The 14,746-nt window shown below is 50.5% G+C and overlaps 1 protein-coding gene across 2 annotated transcripts; it reads right to left on the bottom strand.

Annotated features, from left to right (window-relative positions):
• Positions 1-3,393: 3,393 nt before the first annotated feature.
• CD40 (CD40 molecule) lies at positions 3,394-14,326 on the bottom strand. 2 transcript variants are annotated; one of them, XM_080683499.1, is made up of 9 exons: positions 14,217-14,302; positions 10,994-11,072; positions 10,520-10,645; positions 9,869-10,015; positions 9,444-9,537; positions 6,424-6,485; positions 4,717-4,803; positions 4,574-4,590; positions 3,688-4,042 (listed from the first exon to the last, which is right to left on the bottom strand). In XM_080683499.1, the coding sequence occupies exons 1-9, from the start codon at positions 14,265-14,267 to the stop codon at positions 3,869-3,871; spliced, it is 837 nt and encodes a 278-aa protein (XP_080539625.1). In that variant the 5' UTR covers positions 14,268-14,302; the 3' UTR covers positions 3,688-3,868. The 2 variants fall into 2 exon arrangements, with proteins under 2 accessions (XP_080539624.1, XP_080539625.1); XM_080683498.1 differs by lacking the exon at positions 4,574-4,590 and having other exon boundaries at positions 3,394-4,042; positions 4,697-4,803; positions 14,217-14,326.
• Positions 14,327-14,746: the final 420 nt, after the last annotated feature.

Below are 14,746 nucleotides of genomic sequence, written 5' to 3'. Positions count from 1 at the left end.
CCGTCTGTGCACACTCTCAGTATGCAACTGTGCACAGCCCTAGCTCAGGATGGGACCACAGTAGCAATGCAGTCAATGCTGCTACATGAAGGAAGCAGTGACGTGGGAGACCCGACCTGGGGGACGGATGCGGTTGCAGAATACAGGCGGCAGCAGGCCAGACCAATGTGTGGAGGGAGGAAAGTCTTCATCTCCAAGTAAGGGCAGGATGTGGAGTGAGAGTTGGCATAAGCCAGCCACCTGAGTCTTCAGATGTTACCTTGGCGCCACCCTCTGGATGATGCGTGCCTCACACCTACCCTCCACTCAGGCAGGAGAGGCCCCTCCAGTGGGTTTATCCTCTGCACTTATTTGTAGAATTGGCAAGACCCTTAGCACTCCTAGGGCCCCAGGCCTCCATGACACAACTGGAACGGGGGGAGGGGGGGGCGACCCAGAACCAAAGAGTAACTTTCCCAAGGTCACAGAACCTTGGCTGGGTTCCACTTAAAACACAGAACTTGCTACAGCTGCCAGGAAGATCAGTGGTTAGAGTGTCAGCCTGCGGACTGAAGGGTCCCGGATTCGGTTCCAGTCAAGGGCAGGTACCTCCGTTGCAGGCTTCATCCCCTGCCTCTGTCTGGGCATATGCGGGAGGCAACCAATCAGTGTGTCTCTCTCACATCAATGTTTCTGTCTCTCCCCCTCCCTTCCACTCTCTCTAAAAATCAATTTTAAAAATATATCCTCGGGTGAGGATTAACAAAAAAAAGATCAACCCTGTCCTTTTGTCAGGGACCCCAAAATATACAGCAGACCCCCTTATCCACAGGGGATACACTCCAAGACCTTCAGTGGATACCTGAAACCACAGGTAGTACCAAACCCTGTATGTTCTACGTACTATTTTCTTTCTTACATATAGGCATATATATACCTATGATAAAATTTAATTTATAAATTGGGCACAGTAAGAGATCAACAACAATAACTACTAATAAAATAGAACAATTTTAACAATCTACTGTAATAAAAGTTATGTGAATGTAGTCTCCCTCTCTCCCTCTCTCTCTCTCTCTCTCTCTCTCTCTCTCTCTCTCTCTCTCTCCCTCTCTCTCTCTCTCTGATAATGGATCTGATAACGCAGACAGTTACTGACTAACGCGTGGAGAGCGTACACAGTGTGAATGTGCTGGACAGAGGGATGATTCATGTCCCAGGAGGGATGAAGCAGACAGCACAAGATTTCATCACAATGCTCAGAACAGCACGCAATTTAAAACTTATGAATTGTTCATTTCTGGAATTTTCCATTTAAAATGTTTGGACCGCAGATGCCACAGGTAACTGAAGCCACGGATAAGGAGGACTACTGTACAAAAGCATTCTTTCTTAGGCGTGCGCTCTGCTGGCTCTGAGGGGGGCTTCTCCCAGAAGCAGAATCGGTGACGAGGAAGGAATGCAGGTCGTGTATTCGGGAGTTGAACCCCGATAACACCAGTGGGGCTGGGGACGTGAGACCGGGAAAGGAAGGAAGCCAGTGCAGAGAGGCAGCTGGGGCTCCATCCCTCTGGGGAACCCACGAGACACTGCAGACCACGCGTCAGGTCTGTCCCTCCCCAGGGCAAGGAGGCTGGGTCATTCACCCTCCAGCTCTCAGGCCTAGTTGGTGGACAGTGTCTCGTGATATTAACTCCCCAGGTATATCTGACCTGCCCTACACCTCCCCCAACCATGTTTTCAAGACCAGGGAAAGCCACAAGGCAAATGATCCCATGTGCTTGCAATAGAAAACCAACTGCTGATCTAAAACTCTGAATGCCAAAAGCAAGTTCTCCAAGTGCGGCCCCTGGACCGGCAGCAGCATCACCTGGGACACTGGTTAGAAATGCAAATCCTTGAGCTCTATCCTGACCCATTCAATCAGAAACCCTGGCAGTGGGGCCCAGCAATCCGTCTTTTCTGGTGATTGTGATACATGCTCAAGACGAGAACTCTGGCCCAGAGGCACCGACAGTACCGTCTTCATTTGCCTGATGGGGAACCTGCGATGCTAAAAGATGAAAAGTAACCCACAGATGAGAGGTGGCACAGGTGGTGGGTCCTTTGTGTCTCTCCCCCATGCTGCCATGCACAGAAGGAACACTAGCATTTGGACTCTAGGTAGGAGATGAGGGTGAGGTCCCCACCCCATCACACCACCACTTTGCTCCACTTTCTAAACCAAACCTCTCCACCTGGTGCCTCCAAATGGTTCTTGGAGCTCTTCTGGGAAGCCTGCCAAGCCAGGTGCCTCTCTCTGGATTCCAAGCTGCCCCCACAGCCTTCATTGGGGACAAGCCCTCTCCACCCCCGCCCTCCAGGCAATAGTACACATTGGGGAAATCAAAAGAGCTTTTTAGGGGCGTGGGGGCAATCCCTGGGTTAAACCAGCCTGGCCTCATCCACACCATGAATCTTAAATCTTTGTGCCAGGGCTTTGCATGACTCTTCCTTCTCTTCCTTGTCCTACACCCTTCCTCCCCTCCCTCCGCTCCCCTTCCATCCCCTCCCCTCTGCTCCTGCTCCTACTCCATCTGCTGCTCCTCCTGGCCAGGCTCCCCCTCAGTTGGCACAGCAAGAAAAGAGAACAGGATGGTTATTTTTATCCTAAGATACTGCTGGGGGAAGGGGTGCCATCTGACTGAGAAGCTCCTGTAGCAGTTGGGAGGTCAGAAGGAGGTGGGAGGCCCAAGATCTCCCTGGGAAGGAGCCACAGATTTGGGTTCCAGAGACCAGGCAGGTCTGGGAGAAGCAGTGCAGGACCAGGAGTGGGGAGCTCTGAGCAGCACCACTACAAACTGCTGTGCAACCATAAGCAAGTCACTTGATGTCTCTGGGCCTCTGTTTCCACCTGTTAAAGAGGGAGGGATGCAAGCTCTGCCTGTCCCCAAGACTGTTCTGTGAACATGAATGAAACAGAGAGAATCCTTTGCAAACATGGAGCCAAATGTGAGCACACATGGAAGGGTGGCAGTCTGGGGACATTCTTATTCAGCCTCCGAACATGCCCTAATTCTGTGAGACTGACAGCAAATTTAGCTGCTCATGTCACCCAGCATGTTCACCCCCATTTTTTTTTCACGTTTGATGACTTTAATTACATAAGCAGTATGTGAATTCACCCTCCTTTTCGGGGGACGCGGGGGGGGGAGGGATGAGGCCTTAGGAAAAAGTCAAATCTTCTTTACCAACCCTCCCCCAGAGCCTTCTTCCCCAACCCAGACACCACAACTGCGAGCTGCACGTCTCCTGTATCCTTCCAGAACCCGTGTTATACCTGCACATACAGCATATATTGTCTGTACACATACCCACAGGTGATAGATCATATTGTTTAGGGGTATGTGCTTTAAAAAAAAATTCCATGCCCGTCATTCTGCAACCTGCTTTTTTTCCGTGACAGTGTTTTTGAGATCCTGTTACATAAATATATTACCATTTTATTTAGCCAGTCCCCTGCTGATGGACAGTTAAGTTGCTTCCAGTTGTTCCCTGTCACAAACAACCCTGCAATGATATTCATGTAGATGTCCCCTGGGCTCATAGAAACCACGTAGGCACTGAACGGCTGGGCTGGAGGGTTTGATGATGTTACTATATGCCCCCTTCCCCCCACCCCCCAAAAAAGTTTGCCTCCATCTTTAAAAGCAAGTTGGGAGACTGAACAGGCTCCAGGCTGGAGTAGGAGGTTCCCCTGAGTGAACTGTTTCTGAGCCGCAGGGGTGCAGGCAGAGGGGGGCAGTGCCCAGCGCCAGCCCCTCGCCCTCATGTCGCAGCTGCAGCTCCAGGCTCCGTGGCCACGTGCACATTTGTCCATATACTGCCATGATCCCGGGCACACACAGCCTCACTGTCTCTCCTGCACTGAGATGCGGCTCTCTTTGCCATCCTCCTGCGCCACCGGCTGGCACCAGTGTAAGGTCTCCTGCACGGGAGCGGTGGAGCAAGGGCCAGGAAGGTACTCCATCTCCTCAGGAACTTGCCCTTTGCCCTGTGGGTCCTTAGGGCGGTGGCAGCAGGCCTGGTGAGCCAAGGTGTGAGGTTATCCTCAGCAACACCTCTGAAGAGCGCTCCCTTCCAAGGGGATGCTCCCCAAGCCCTCTCCCCTGCTTCCCGAATCAGGGTGGATTCCATGGGTGCCTCCTGCCCCCTGCTGGCCACACTGAGGGTGTCAAGAAGCTTCCAGTGGCTTCAAGGAGGTGCTCCTCCGGTCTGGCCCATGGCCTGCACCAAGGCCCCAAAGTGGTTCCCCACGTATTGGATGCCAGGAGAGAACAGCAAATGACACCACTGATTTTGACAATGGTGCCAGGGCAGCTCTGTGGAGAAGTGAGCTCTGGGATAACAAAGGCTGGCGCTGAGGGAGGGAATGGGAGGAGCTCTGGGTCCCAGGAATGGGACTGGGGGGTCAGGAGGCAGAGTAGCCAGTTCTGCTGACACCCCACTGACCACAGGGCAGACCCCGAATCAGTTTTACTGCCATAAAGGCAACAGTGAGTCCATCTTCTTTCCAGTTTGCCAAATTCAGAGCCAGTGTCCCAGGGTGACCTACCTTGATGAGCAACTTCCCTAGAGAGAAAAAATAAAGGGGTGGGGACTTAGTAGTGAGGCCAGATAAGGAAACAGGCAGCCAGTTCTACTTGACCTTCTCCTCCCTCCCTGCCTTCCTCATCACCTCCCTGCCTGGGGACTCACTGAAATAAGCAGACACCAACAGGAGAGTCAACAGGACCGCTGCAATGATGGGGATCACCACCAGGGCTCTCTTCCGATGCTTGATATCTGGAGAAATGGAGACTTCAGCGACGGCTCCCACCCCCATGCCCAAAGCTGCTGGACCTTCCCAGACTCTACATCCTCCCGTGCCTGAGCTCATCCACTGGGAGGCTTCAAACAGGTGGCCCTGGTGAAACATGGCCAGCAGATGTCTTTAGTATGACCAGCACATTTTTAAATTATGTTAAACATTTTAATTGGGGGGCGACTGCAGATTTAAAATCTAGATATCTGGTTTCTCTTAGAAGTGTGGAAATCTAGCCCCATTGGACCAGCAGCCCCACCTGGCACTCACTGGCCGGAACTGTGTGCTGCGGCTCTCCACCGCTCACCACACTCCCCCTCCCTCCCCACTCTGTGCCCAGTGCTGAGGGCCTGCATCATTTATGTCCGCACTGTTGCCTTTGTTATAGAAGAATGGAGGGGAAATTAAAGTGTTTCTTGTACCTAAGTTTCCATTCCCAGTGAGAAAATGAAAAGAAGACTAGGATGCAGGGCAGCGACTAGGGTAAGGCACACACCTTGGGACAAAATTTAAAGGGATACAAAAAAAAACAAAAACCTCAGTAATCAAGATAAGTAATATTTTAATGTCATGTTTTAAAAAATCAAGTCACCAAATTATGGCCCACAGGTTGGCTGCCTGGTGTTTTTAATAAAGTTTCCTTAAAACCAGGGCCAAAATTAGGCTCAGGCAAGTCAGGCAGGGTCATGCAAATGCAAGGTTGGACCATGGCATTAGTTAAAATTTTATAGTTTGTTCATTATGGATTTTTTTGTATTGACTTTTATTCTTTTTTGAATATTACAACAAGATATTGTTTATCTTGCCCTAGCTGGTTGGGCTCAATGGATAGAGCATGGGTCTGCAGACTGAAGAGTCCCAGGTTTGATTCGGTCAAGGGCACATACCTCAGTTGCAGGCTCTATCCTTGGCCTCAGTCTAGGCGTGTTCGGGAGGCAACCAATCAATGTGTCTCTCTCACATCGATGTTTCTATCTGTGTGTCTCTCCCCCTCCCTTCCACTCTCTCTAAAAATCAATGGAAAAATACCCTTGAGTGAGGATTAACCCAAAAAAATGTTATTTATCTTGATTACTGCATTTTTCAGGCACCCCTTTAAATAGTGTGCCCAAGGTAAATGCCTCGCTCACCCAGCCCTGCCAAAAGGAAGATGAATGTTAAAAAAAAAAAAAAAAAAAAAAGCAAAGAGAGTGCATTTTTCTCACCTCTGACCTTTTTCACTTATTAACATGACTGCCTAGTCCCTGTAGGTATTTGAGTCTGTGATCTGTGCTGGTAGGCCAACCTCCTCGTTCTAAAATCAAAGCTGAGGCCCTGAGAGGAAACCGTGTCACACCATGCTGGTCCTTGAAGTGTGTGGGGGGCTGCAGAATAGCTTCGAGGAAGCACTTCCACCAACCCACTCAGGAAAGTGCTGTTATCATCCCACTTTACAGATGAAGAAACTGAGGCTCGAGAGGGGAGCTGACATGCCCACCCCAACTCCAAACTGCTTCCTCCTCTCACTTCCCCTCCCACTCATTGTTTCTGTATGCCTCAAGCTCCGCTTATATTTCCCTACTTCCCTAGCCTGCCACCAGGACCCATTCTCCAGGACTCACCACAGATAGTATCCGTCATGTTAGTCCCTGCCCGCAGCTCCACCAGGCCTTTGATCTCACAGCTGTGTGGACACACATGTGCACACACATACAGAGAGAGAGAAAGGGAGGCGGGGAAGGGAGAGGGAGGGAGAGAAAGAGGAAGAAAGAGAGAATATATTTTAAAATATACAGAATAATTATATAAGCATTTATAAACATAGATTATAAGTGTAAAGAGCCAATCATTTGTAGATTATAACTTTTGAAAACAAGTCCATCAACTCAGACTTCAAAAGCAAGGCTAAATAATGTATGTCATATAATGTATCATATGCTTATTCTAAAAACATTACTGATTTTGCCCTAAAAGTAGAAAATTAAAATAAATGATTCAAAAAACCTTAAAAAAAGAGAGAAAGAATGAGACATTAAGTTTCCCAGCCATAGGATTTCCAACCGCAGAGAGAGACCATGAACAACCAACAAGTTCAGGTTCACTCAGCACATATGTTAGGCACTCTCCTGTGCTGGTTACGATGCAAACTCTGTTCTTATGGCATGCATGAGTGCAGAGGACAGATTATTACACATCTTGAAGGGGTAATAATTGGAGAGTCTAATGAGTGTCAAGACTTGTAATACAGGCTAAAGTGAACTGGGCATTGTTCAGAAAAGAGGAGATGAAATCTGCAATGGCAGGAATGGAGAGATGATCCATTTGGTTTAAGACAGGGCTTCTCAACCTCATCGGCACCACTGACATTTTGGGCCACATAACTCTCTGTAATGGGGTCTGTCCTGTGCACTGTAGGATGTTTAACGGCATTTCTGGCCTCCACCCACTAGATATCAGTGGCATCCCCCTTCCCAATCTCGGCTCCAGATATTGTCAAAATTGCTTAGTTGAGAACCTTGGGTTTAAGGGTCGTCCAGAAAGACTCCCCTGGAGAAGTTAGGTCTGAGTCGGCCTAACTTAGAGCAGCGGTACATTCCCACTAAGCAGGACAATATGATACAGAGATTAGGTGGGTGACATGCCAGATGCATTATGGAACCATGGAAAAGTTGGGTCTTTAGAACCAGATCACTGATAGAACCAGATCACTGCTAGTCAGCCATGAAGGTTTCAACCGGATTCGGCTGTGAGTCATATCAGCATCCAATCAGATGACTTAAGTCGTGGGAGGACTCAGCTGGCCAGAGAGCTCACAGGAGAAATCACAGAGAAGTGGCCAGCCAGGAGGCCAATGAAGGAGTCTAGATATAGAAGAGCAGGTCCAACATGTTCCCAGGAGGAAGAAGAGAAGGAAGAGGAGGAGGAGGAGGAGGGGGGGCGGGGAGAGGAAATGGTCGGAGAGGGACATCACAAAGAAAAAAAACATCTCAAGTGGGGGGAAGGGAGAGAAACTTCAAAGAAAGCATATACATGAGGAGAGTGTTTATGAGCTTACAAAACACTTCTACAGGTCTTTTCCTCAAGCCTCATGAGATGAAGGTCATTCCCAACTTCCAGCTGAGGACACTGAGGCTCAGAGAGATGAGGGTCACACACTGACACAGGGCCACACCCTTCCTAAGCTGCAGTGAGGCTGGAACCCAGCACTCTGATTCTACTGCCCCAATGTGCCATCATTCATCATCAACATTTACCAGTACAAATTTATTGAGCACCTACTATGTTCTAGGCACTGGTCTAGGCACAAGGGATGTATCAGTGGAAGAGGGAGGGGGCGGGGGGAGCCAAGTCTCTACATTTAAGGAGTTTGCAATCTATTAGAGAAAGGCAGACAGCAAACAAATGACCAAGTGTATATGAGATACTGCAATGTGTGTGGACAATAAGTGTTCGCACATGAGCACGTATGTGTTTGTGTGTTTGTCTATGGGAGAACATGCAAGGAACAGTGTCTGCCTCCAAGAAGCACTGGATGGCTGAGGGACAGTGGTGAAAGGGAGACTTATCACTGTAGACCCTTCTGCGCCTTCTGTCTGAGGTGCCTATCTTACCCATTTTTTAAAATTAAATGTAAAAAGTTAACGGGGCATGTGTTAAAGCGTATTCCAGGCAGAAGAGTTTGATGCAAGAGTATGAACAATGTGTTGAGGAGATTGCAAGTAGCGGGATGTGGGAAGAGAACAAGATATGGAGCTGGAAGGTCAGAGGCCATGCAAAAGAGTCTGGGTTTTGACCTAAAGGCCCAGAGAGCTGTGAAACATTGTAAATAGGGAGTGCTATTAATCTAAAATGAACTGCAGAAAACTCACTTTGGCAAGTGAAGGAAGAACCAGATTAAAGAGGGAGACTAGAGGCGGGGAGGTCAATGAGGAGGCTAAGGCACCATTCAGACCACGGTGATGAGGCCCAGGCTAAAATGGCAACACTGAGATAGTGAGAAGGAAGAGTCTTCCCAAATATCTGGAAGGCAAGAAGCTGACTGATTTGGAGGTGAGGGGGGACTATGGGACAAGTGCCCAGAGGCATGGTGGTGGCTTTCACCGAGGGTGAGGGGAGCAGGAAGATGAGCCCATTTGGTGCCTGTAGGTCACCTGCATGGAGATGTACCCTCAGCCATTGGATTTGACAGTCAGGGATCCAGGAGACAAATCTAGACAAGAGATTTGATCGGGAACCACCCGAGAGAGATGGTAGCTCGAAGCCATGAATATGGATGGGATGGTCCAGGGGAGGCAGGCAAAGTGATTAAAAAGTAGAGCAGAACAAAGGCCTAAGAAACCAGTTAAGGAGGACCAGGGGAGGGTAGAAGGAAAGTAGGAGAGGTGTCACCATGTACCCAAGAAAAGAGAGTTTCACAAAGTTGGAGAGATCAACAGCGTCTGTTACCACCAACAGAGCACAGACAAGAAAATGCTATAAAGTGCCCATTTGGTCAGTTGTCCATGAGGTCACTCTGATGTTTTACAAGTGCATAGTGTGTGTGGACATGGGAGCCGGGGCTGAAGGGTAGGTAGCAGGATTGGATGGAAGCAGATCCCATGCCCCTCTTGGGACAGAAAACACCAGGGATGAGTTCTTATACCTCGTCCAAGGATGACACTTTTCATAAGCAGATGACACATTGGAGAAGAAGCCGACCAGGCAGGGTTCGCAGATGGTATCAGAAACCCCTGTAGCTGGGAGGGAGAAGGGGGCATTCATCATCACAATGGACTACCTGTCTGGCTCCCGGTCTTCCTGCTTTAAGCCCTCTTCCCCAGCGTAGAGCCTCCACCGCCGCTGCAGCCCCTAGGAAGGCTTCTCCCACTGCCCTCCCAAGGCAGATACCCTGGCAGGAGCCAAAATGAGAAGGGTTCGTTTCCTGCTCACTCTAGGAGACACCCTGATGTAGGTTGTAGTCTCCATTCCCTCCACCTCTGGGCTGAGTGCCCATTGCCCAGCCCCTTGTCTTTGGCCCTCAAATCTATCCTCCTGCCTCTAGAGCTGATTCTCAGACAGGCCACTTACCGATCTCCTTGACCCCAAAGCCAGGGGGGCAAGAGCTGTGTGGGTTGCAGATTTCACAGGCCTCACTGACACAGTGTCGGCCTTCGTCACATGTGCAAGTCGTGTCTGTTTCCAAAGTGCCTTTACTCTGGACCCGGAGTCCTAGGTCTGCACAGAGATGGGTGGAAAGGATGGGGACCCTTGCTGGGGACTCTGAGCCCCACTCCTCATACTTCCTGCTCTTTTCTTTTTTTCTTAGACCCTCTTCCAAGTAGGGATAGCAATCAAATTATTTAATAACCAGTACAGCCTAGACTCCAATCAATCCAACAGACCCTGGCTGTCTATTAAAAAAAAAGGAATGGCTGCATTGTCAAGAATGAGCTGGAAGTCCTAGCTGGTTTGGCTCAGTGGATAGAGCGTTGGCCTGCGGGCTGAAGGGTCCCAGGTTCAATTCCGGTCAAGGGCACATGCCTGGGTTGCAGGCTCGATCCCCAGTAGGGTGAGTGCTGGAGGCAGCCAATCAATGATTCTCTCTCATCACTGATTTTCTATCTCGCTCTCCCTCACCCTTCCTCACTGAAATCAATAAAAAATATATTAATTAAATAAAAAGAATGAGCTGGAATATCAGCCCCACTCCCAAGCACCGGTCCCCCGCAGCCCACACACTGGGGTCGCAGTATCTGTGCGGATGGCAGCGCCTCTCACTGCTCCAGGTCCCCAGGAATTCGCCTTCACTGCAAGGGACGCATTCCGTGTCGGTCACCTCCGTGCAGTCACTCACCAGTTTCTGTCCTGGAAAAAGCATCAGGAAATGAGGCAGCTCTGACCAACCTGGGAGTCAGACATTCACCAAAAACTGATCAGGCTGGGCTTTAGGGCAGAGGATTCAAAGGTGACTGCCTCAGACCCTTCCAGCCTTCAGAGTCAGGTCAGGGGTTAGGGGGGTGGGGGGCCAAGGAAGATACAGGAACCTGAGTCCTGAGTAGGCACAGAGGGAACCCAGAACATTCTGACAAGCAGGGCAGGGATGGGAAATCCCAGGGGCCATTTAAGACTCAAGTTTACAGATGGCATATGGAAGCTGCATCTGCCAGCAAACCACGAGGGGTCCCACTAAGAGGCTGGAGGTAGGCGTCTCACCTGGCCGGCACAAATTACAGCACTGACTTTTTACGGGGTATTGGTTTTCACTGCATGCAGTAGGTGGCTCTGGGTGGACCTAAAAACAGAAGTGGGCAATTTGAAGGGATCTGGAACTCTCTGCTGTAGCCTCCTTGGCAGGAAGGTGACAATCAGCCGGGAGAGGGGTTAGAGCTGAAGTGGAAATCCAAAGCAGAACAGTGGGGCCTGCCTACTAGTCGGCATGCTTATTTTTAACTAAACTGCCAACTGATACGATTGTAAAAGCACCCAGGGAATCGTTCTGGTCTTTTACAAAGCCATTGTGCTTGAACCTCACAATAGTCTCTGAACTAAACAGATCTTCCTTTTGTCTGGACTCCTGACACTTTCCTCTTCACAAAGATTCAAAAGCACGTGAGGACCCCAGGACCTCCCCTGGAGCCCAGAGACTGGCTGCTTCAGCTGGTCCCAGTCCTTGGTTGGGGCTATATTTAGCACCTGGCCTGCTTCCTTCTATTATTCTTCTGCTCCCCACCCCTTTCCCTCTCCAAGCCTCATCGTATTTTTCCCCTCTAAGCCCTCCCTCATGAAATGCCAGAAAACTGTGAAGCTGGGAAGATAAAATCCAACACTCTCACTTTACAAATGGACAGACTAGCCCGGCTGGTGTGGCTCAGTGATTGAGCATTGACCTATGAACCAGGGGGTCACGGGTTCGATTACTGTTCAGGGAACATGGCCAGGATTCAGGCTTGATCCCTGATAGGGGGCATGCAGGAGGCAGCCGATGGATGATTCTCATTATTGCTGTTTCTGTCTCTCTCTCCTCTCTTCCTTTCTCTCTGAAATCACAGGGTTTCGCAGTGATGAAATCTGAGTGAGAAGTCAGGTCTCAGTACTCTCCCTCTCTCCATCAGCTTGGCTCTCACCCGCACTTTTACTACTTCCAGGTACGACCCATGCTATTGATTACTTCTCACTAAATCAAATACATTTCTTTTCCATGTAAACCTTCTATCATTGCCATGAGAGAGAACCAGTCTCACGTCTCATAAATAAAAGGTAACCCTAAAAATAAAATTCAACAGCAACAAAACAACGTTATGAAACGCCAGCTGGTTGCTTTGCTTGCCAATGGCCTCCACCCCAGGCCTGCTCTTGATTTTTGTTTTAAAAGGAGGATTAGCAAGCACTTGAGAAGTATTAACTAACTATATTCTAGTTCCAGAGACTTCCTCCTTCAAGGAAAAAAATCAAAGGATTTAACACAGAACTGTAAAGCACATCTCTGTTGTTTAGTTCTGTGTGTGTGTGCTCCCTGCAATCATCCCACGCTTTGGGAACAGCCCGTGAAAAGAGCACAGATTCGAGGGCCAAACAGCTTAAGGCTTTTTGTCTTTGCAACACTTACTAGCTATTTGCGTCTCTTCCTCTCTGAAATGGGGGTAATAACACTTGCCCCACAGTTTAGGTTGTAAAGATGAGAACGAACATTTGTGTGTGGCCTGGCACCGGGTCTAGAACATAGTAGGTGCTCATTAAATAGCAGTTTTAATTATCATACATTTGTGAGTATCTGCTTGACTGTCCAGTGTCCTGGCTAACTGGATGGCTGTTCAGGATCCCGCCTAATGGGTGGATCTCGGTCAGCCATTGCTTATGGAAATGTGTCTTACCCCAAGTGGGGACGGAGACCGAAAGGCTGCTGCCCCCATCATCACAACACAACATTCACCTGGGAGCAGGGAGAGCCTGTGACGGTTCTCCCTGCAACACCAAGGACCTTCCCCCCACATCCCAGAGCCATGAGAGTCCTTCATGCCATGTTCAGACACATGAGAAATAGGGTTCCTCCTCTGGAAGTTGGTCAATCCCCAGCTCCCGCTCCATAGCTCCAGTCCTTCTGATACAAAGGCGTTCGGGACCAAGGCTGGGAGACTCTCACCATCTGAGAGACAGGCTCAGGCCTAGGCAGATGTAGATTTATATCCAGGTTTATATCCTAGCTCTGAGAAGTTTGGCAAGACATTCCTTCTCTCTGAGCCTGTGTCCTCATCTGTATAATGGGGAGTTAAAAGAAACCAGACAGAGCGCACATGGAAAGCATTTTCCTCAGAGCCTGACACAGAAAGCTCTCGAAGTAGCCGCTGCCACTGGAGTTGTCACAGCCCAGTCTTCACCTGGAGCCAAAATTGGGAGTATGCACCTGAGAAGCCCAAACCGCTTCACTCCCTCCCCTGGCTCTTCCCCCTCTCCCTCCTACACGGCCTCTCTTCTTTCCAGCTCTTTCCCCGCCCCGCCGCCGCCCCCCCCCCCCCCCATGGTGCTCCTTTCTCCCTGAGAGCCCTTGCTTAGAGTGAAAATGAGAGTTCTGGGACCAAAGTAGCTTCCCTGTGGTCTCTCTTCCCTTACCAGCCACTCCATGGCTCATTCTTGCTCAGACTTCACTCCAGAAACTATAGCCCCTGAGAATAGGGGGAGACCAGAGGGGTTGGGATGAGAGGATAAGGTACTTGGGGGATTCCCAGCCACCAGAATGAGGAACTACAAAAATACACTTAAACAAAAAGTGAGACAAATGTGGGCTTCTGAAAATCCCGGAGATATGCTTGACTGGGCATATCTGAGCCCTCTGGTGCCCGGAGAAACCGTTTCTTGGGTCCCCTGAACTATTCATCTCCCGCACAGGCCCCCTATGTCATCTTGAATTCAGGATGCAGAGACATGGCCTTGAGCATTCCTCCTAGGTTGGATCACGCCTTGTGCCCACAAGATGCCCTGGAAGAAGACAGCCCATTTGGCAAGGAGATGATAACCACTCTAAGAGCTGGCATCTGTCCACACGCCAAGGGACAGGAAACCAGCAGGGCCCTCCCCTTCCCTCGGCCCGCCTTCCTTCCCACTTCTGGCCGGCCTTGGAGGCAGACCAGACGCCCGCCTTTCCTGATGAAGGCTTGAGGCTCCCCAACCCGCAACCCCATCCACGCTGTCCAGGCACGTTTCCTGCAGTGCGCCCACGTCGCACCCTCTGTGGGCTACCTGGAACCCCAACCTAGGAGGAGAGAGAGGCAGCCCGCCTAATTCAGCCAGGACCCCAGGGTACCTTGCCCAGCTTCCGCCCACCCTTCTGTCCTCCACAAAATCAGGTAGGAAGATCCCTTCCCCAAAGTATTGCTTCTCTTCCCATTCCCCTCGCAAATCGCAAACTCCCCCGTAGGGTCGGAGCAGAAATTCAACTCACGGCGGTTAACCAGCAGCCCACGAGGAGATACCGCAGAGGCACACGAACCATGGCGAGCTCAGAAACTGGAGGCGCGGGCGTGTGCGGGACCCGATCTCTAGTAGCTCCCGAGCCCCAGCGGTGGCCTCGCCCACGGAGGGGGCGTGGTCTCCGAGGGCCAATCGCGGCCGGCCTCGCTGGGGAGGGCGGGGTTCCCGGCGACTCTCAAGTCTGGGATTTCCCTGGGATATTCCCGGATTCAATTTCCCCCGGGAGTTTAAGGACGCGCTGGGAAAGGGGAATGGAGGGTCCCAGGGAGAGCCCTTCCTCCTGAGCCCCTGGGACTACGAAGGCCACGCTGAAGAGAGGAAGGAGCCAGCAGACTTTCCTAGGGGGGGCGAAGGAGGGGAGAGAGATCCCCACAGGTGCTGGGAAGACACCACAGGGACCCCACGGTTCTCACCCCGCCGCCTCCGGGAATCCCAGCAGAACCGAAAGCGTCCCCACCGCAGGCGGAGAGGCCTAAGGAAGTTCCCCCTCCCCATTCCCCT

The sequence above is a fragment of the Plecotus auritus genome (genome assembly GCF_963455305.1).
Source record: "Plecotus auritus genome assembly, chromosome: 8".
NCBI lineage: Eukaryota > Metazoa > Chordata > Mammalia > Chiroptera > Vespertilionidae > Plecotus > Plecotus auritus.
Note: the sequence above shows the minus strand (reverse complement) of the source record. Positions and strands in the feature narration are given on the sequence as shown.

Bases quoted from the DNA above. Each gene is read 5' to 3' on its own strand.
- CD40 (XM_080683498.1), bottom strand. From the start codon at position 14,267: ATGGTTCGTGTGCCTCTGCGGTATCTCCTCGTGGGCTGCTGGTTAACC. The intron at 11,073-14,216 runs GTGAGTTGAATT...TTCTGTTTTTAG, and splicing joins TGGGCTGCTGGTTAACCGCC to GTCCACCCAGAGCCACCTAC. The intron at 4,804-6,423 runs GTGAGTCCTGGA...CCATTTCTCCAG, and splicing joins CATGACGGATACTATCTGTG to ATATCAAGCATCGGAAGAGA.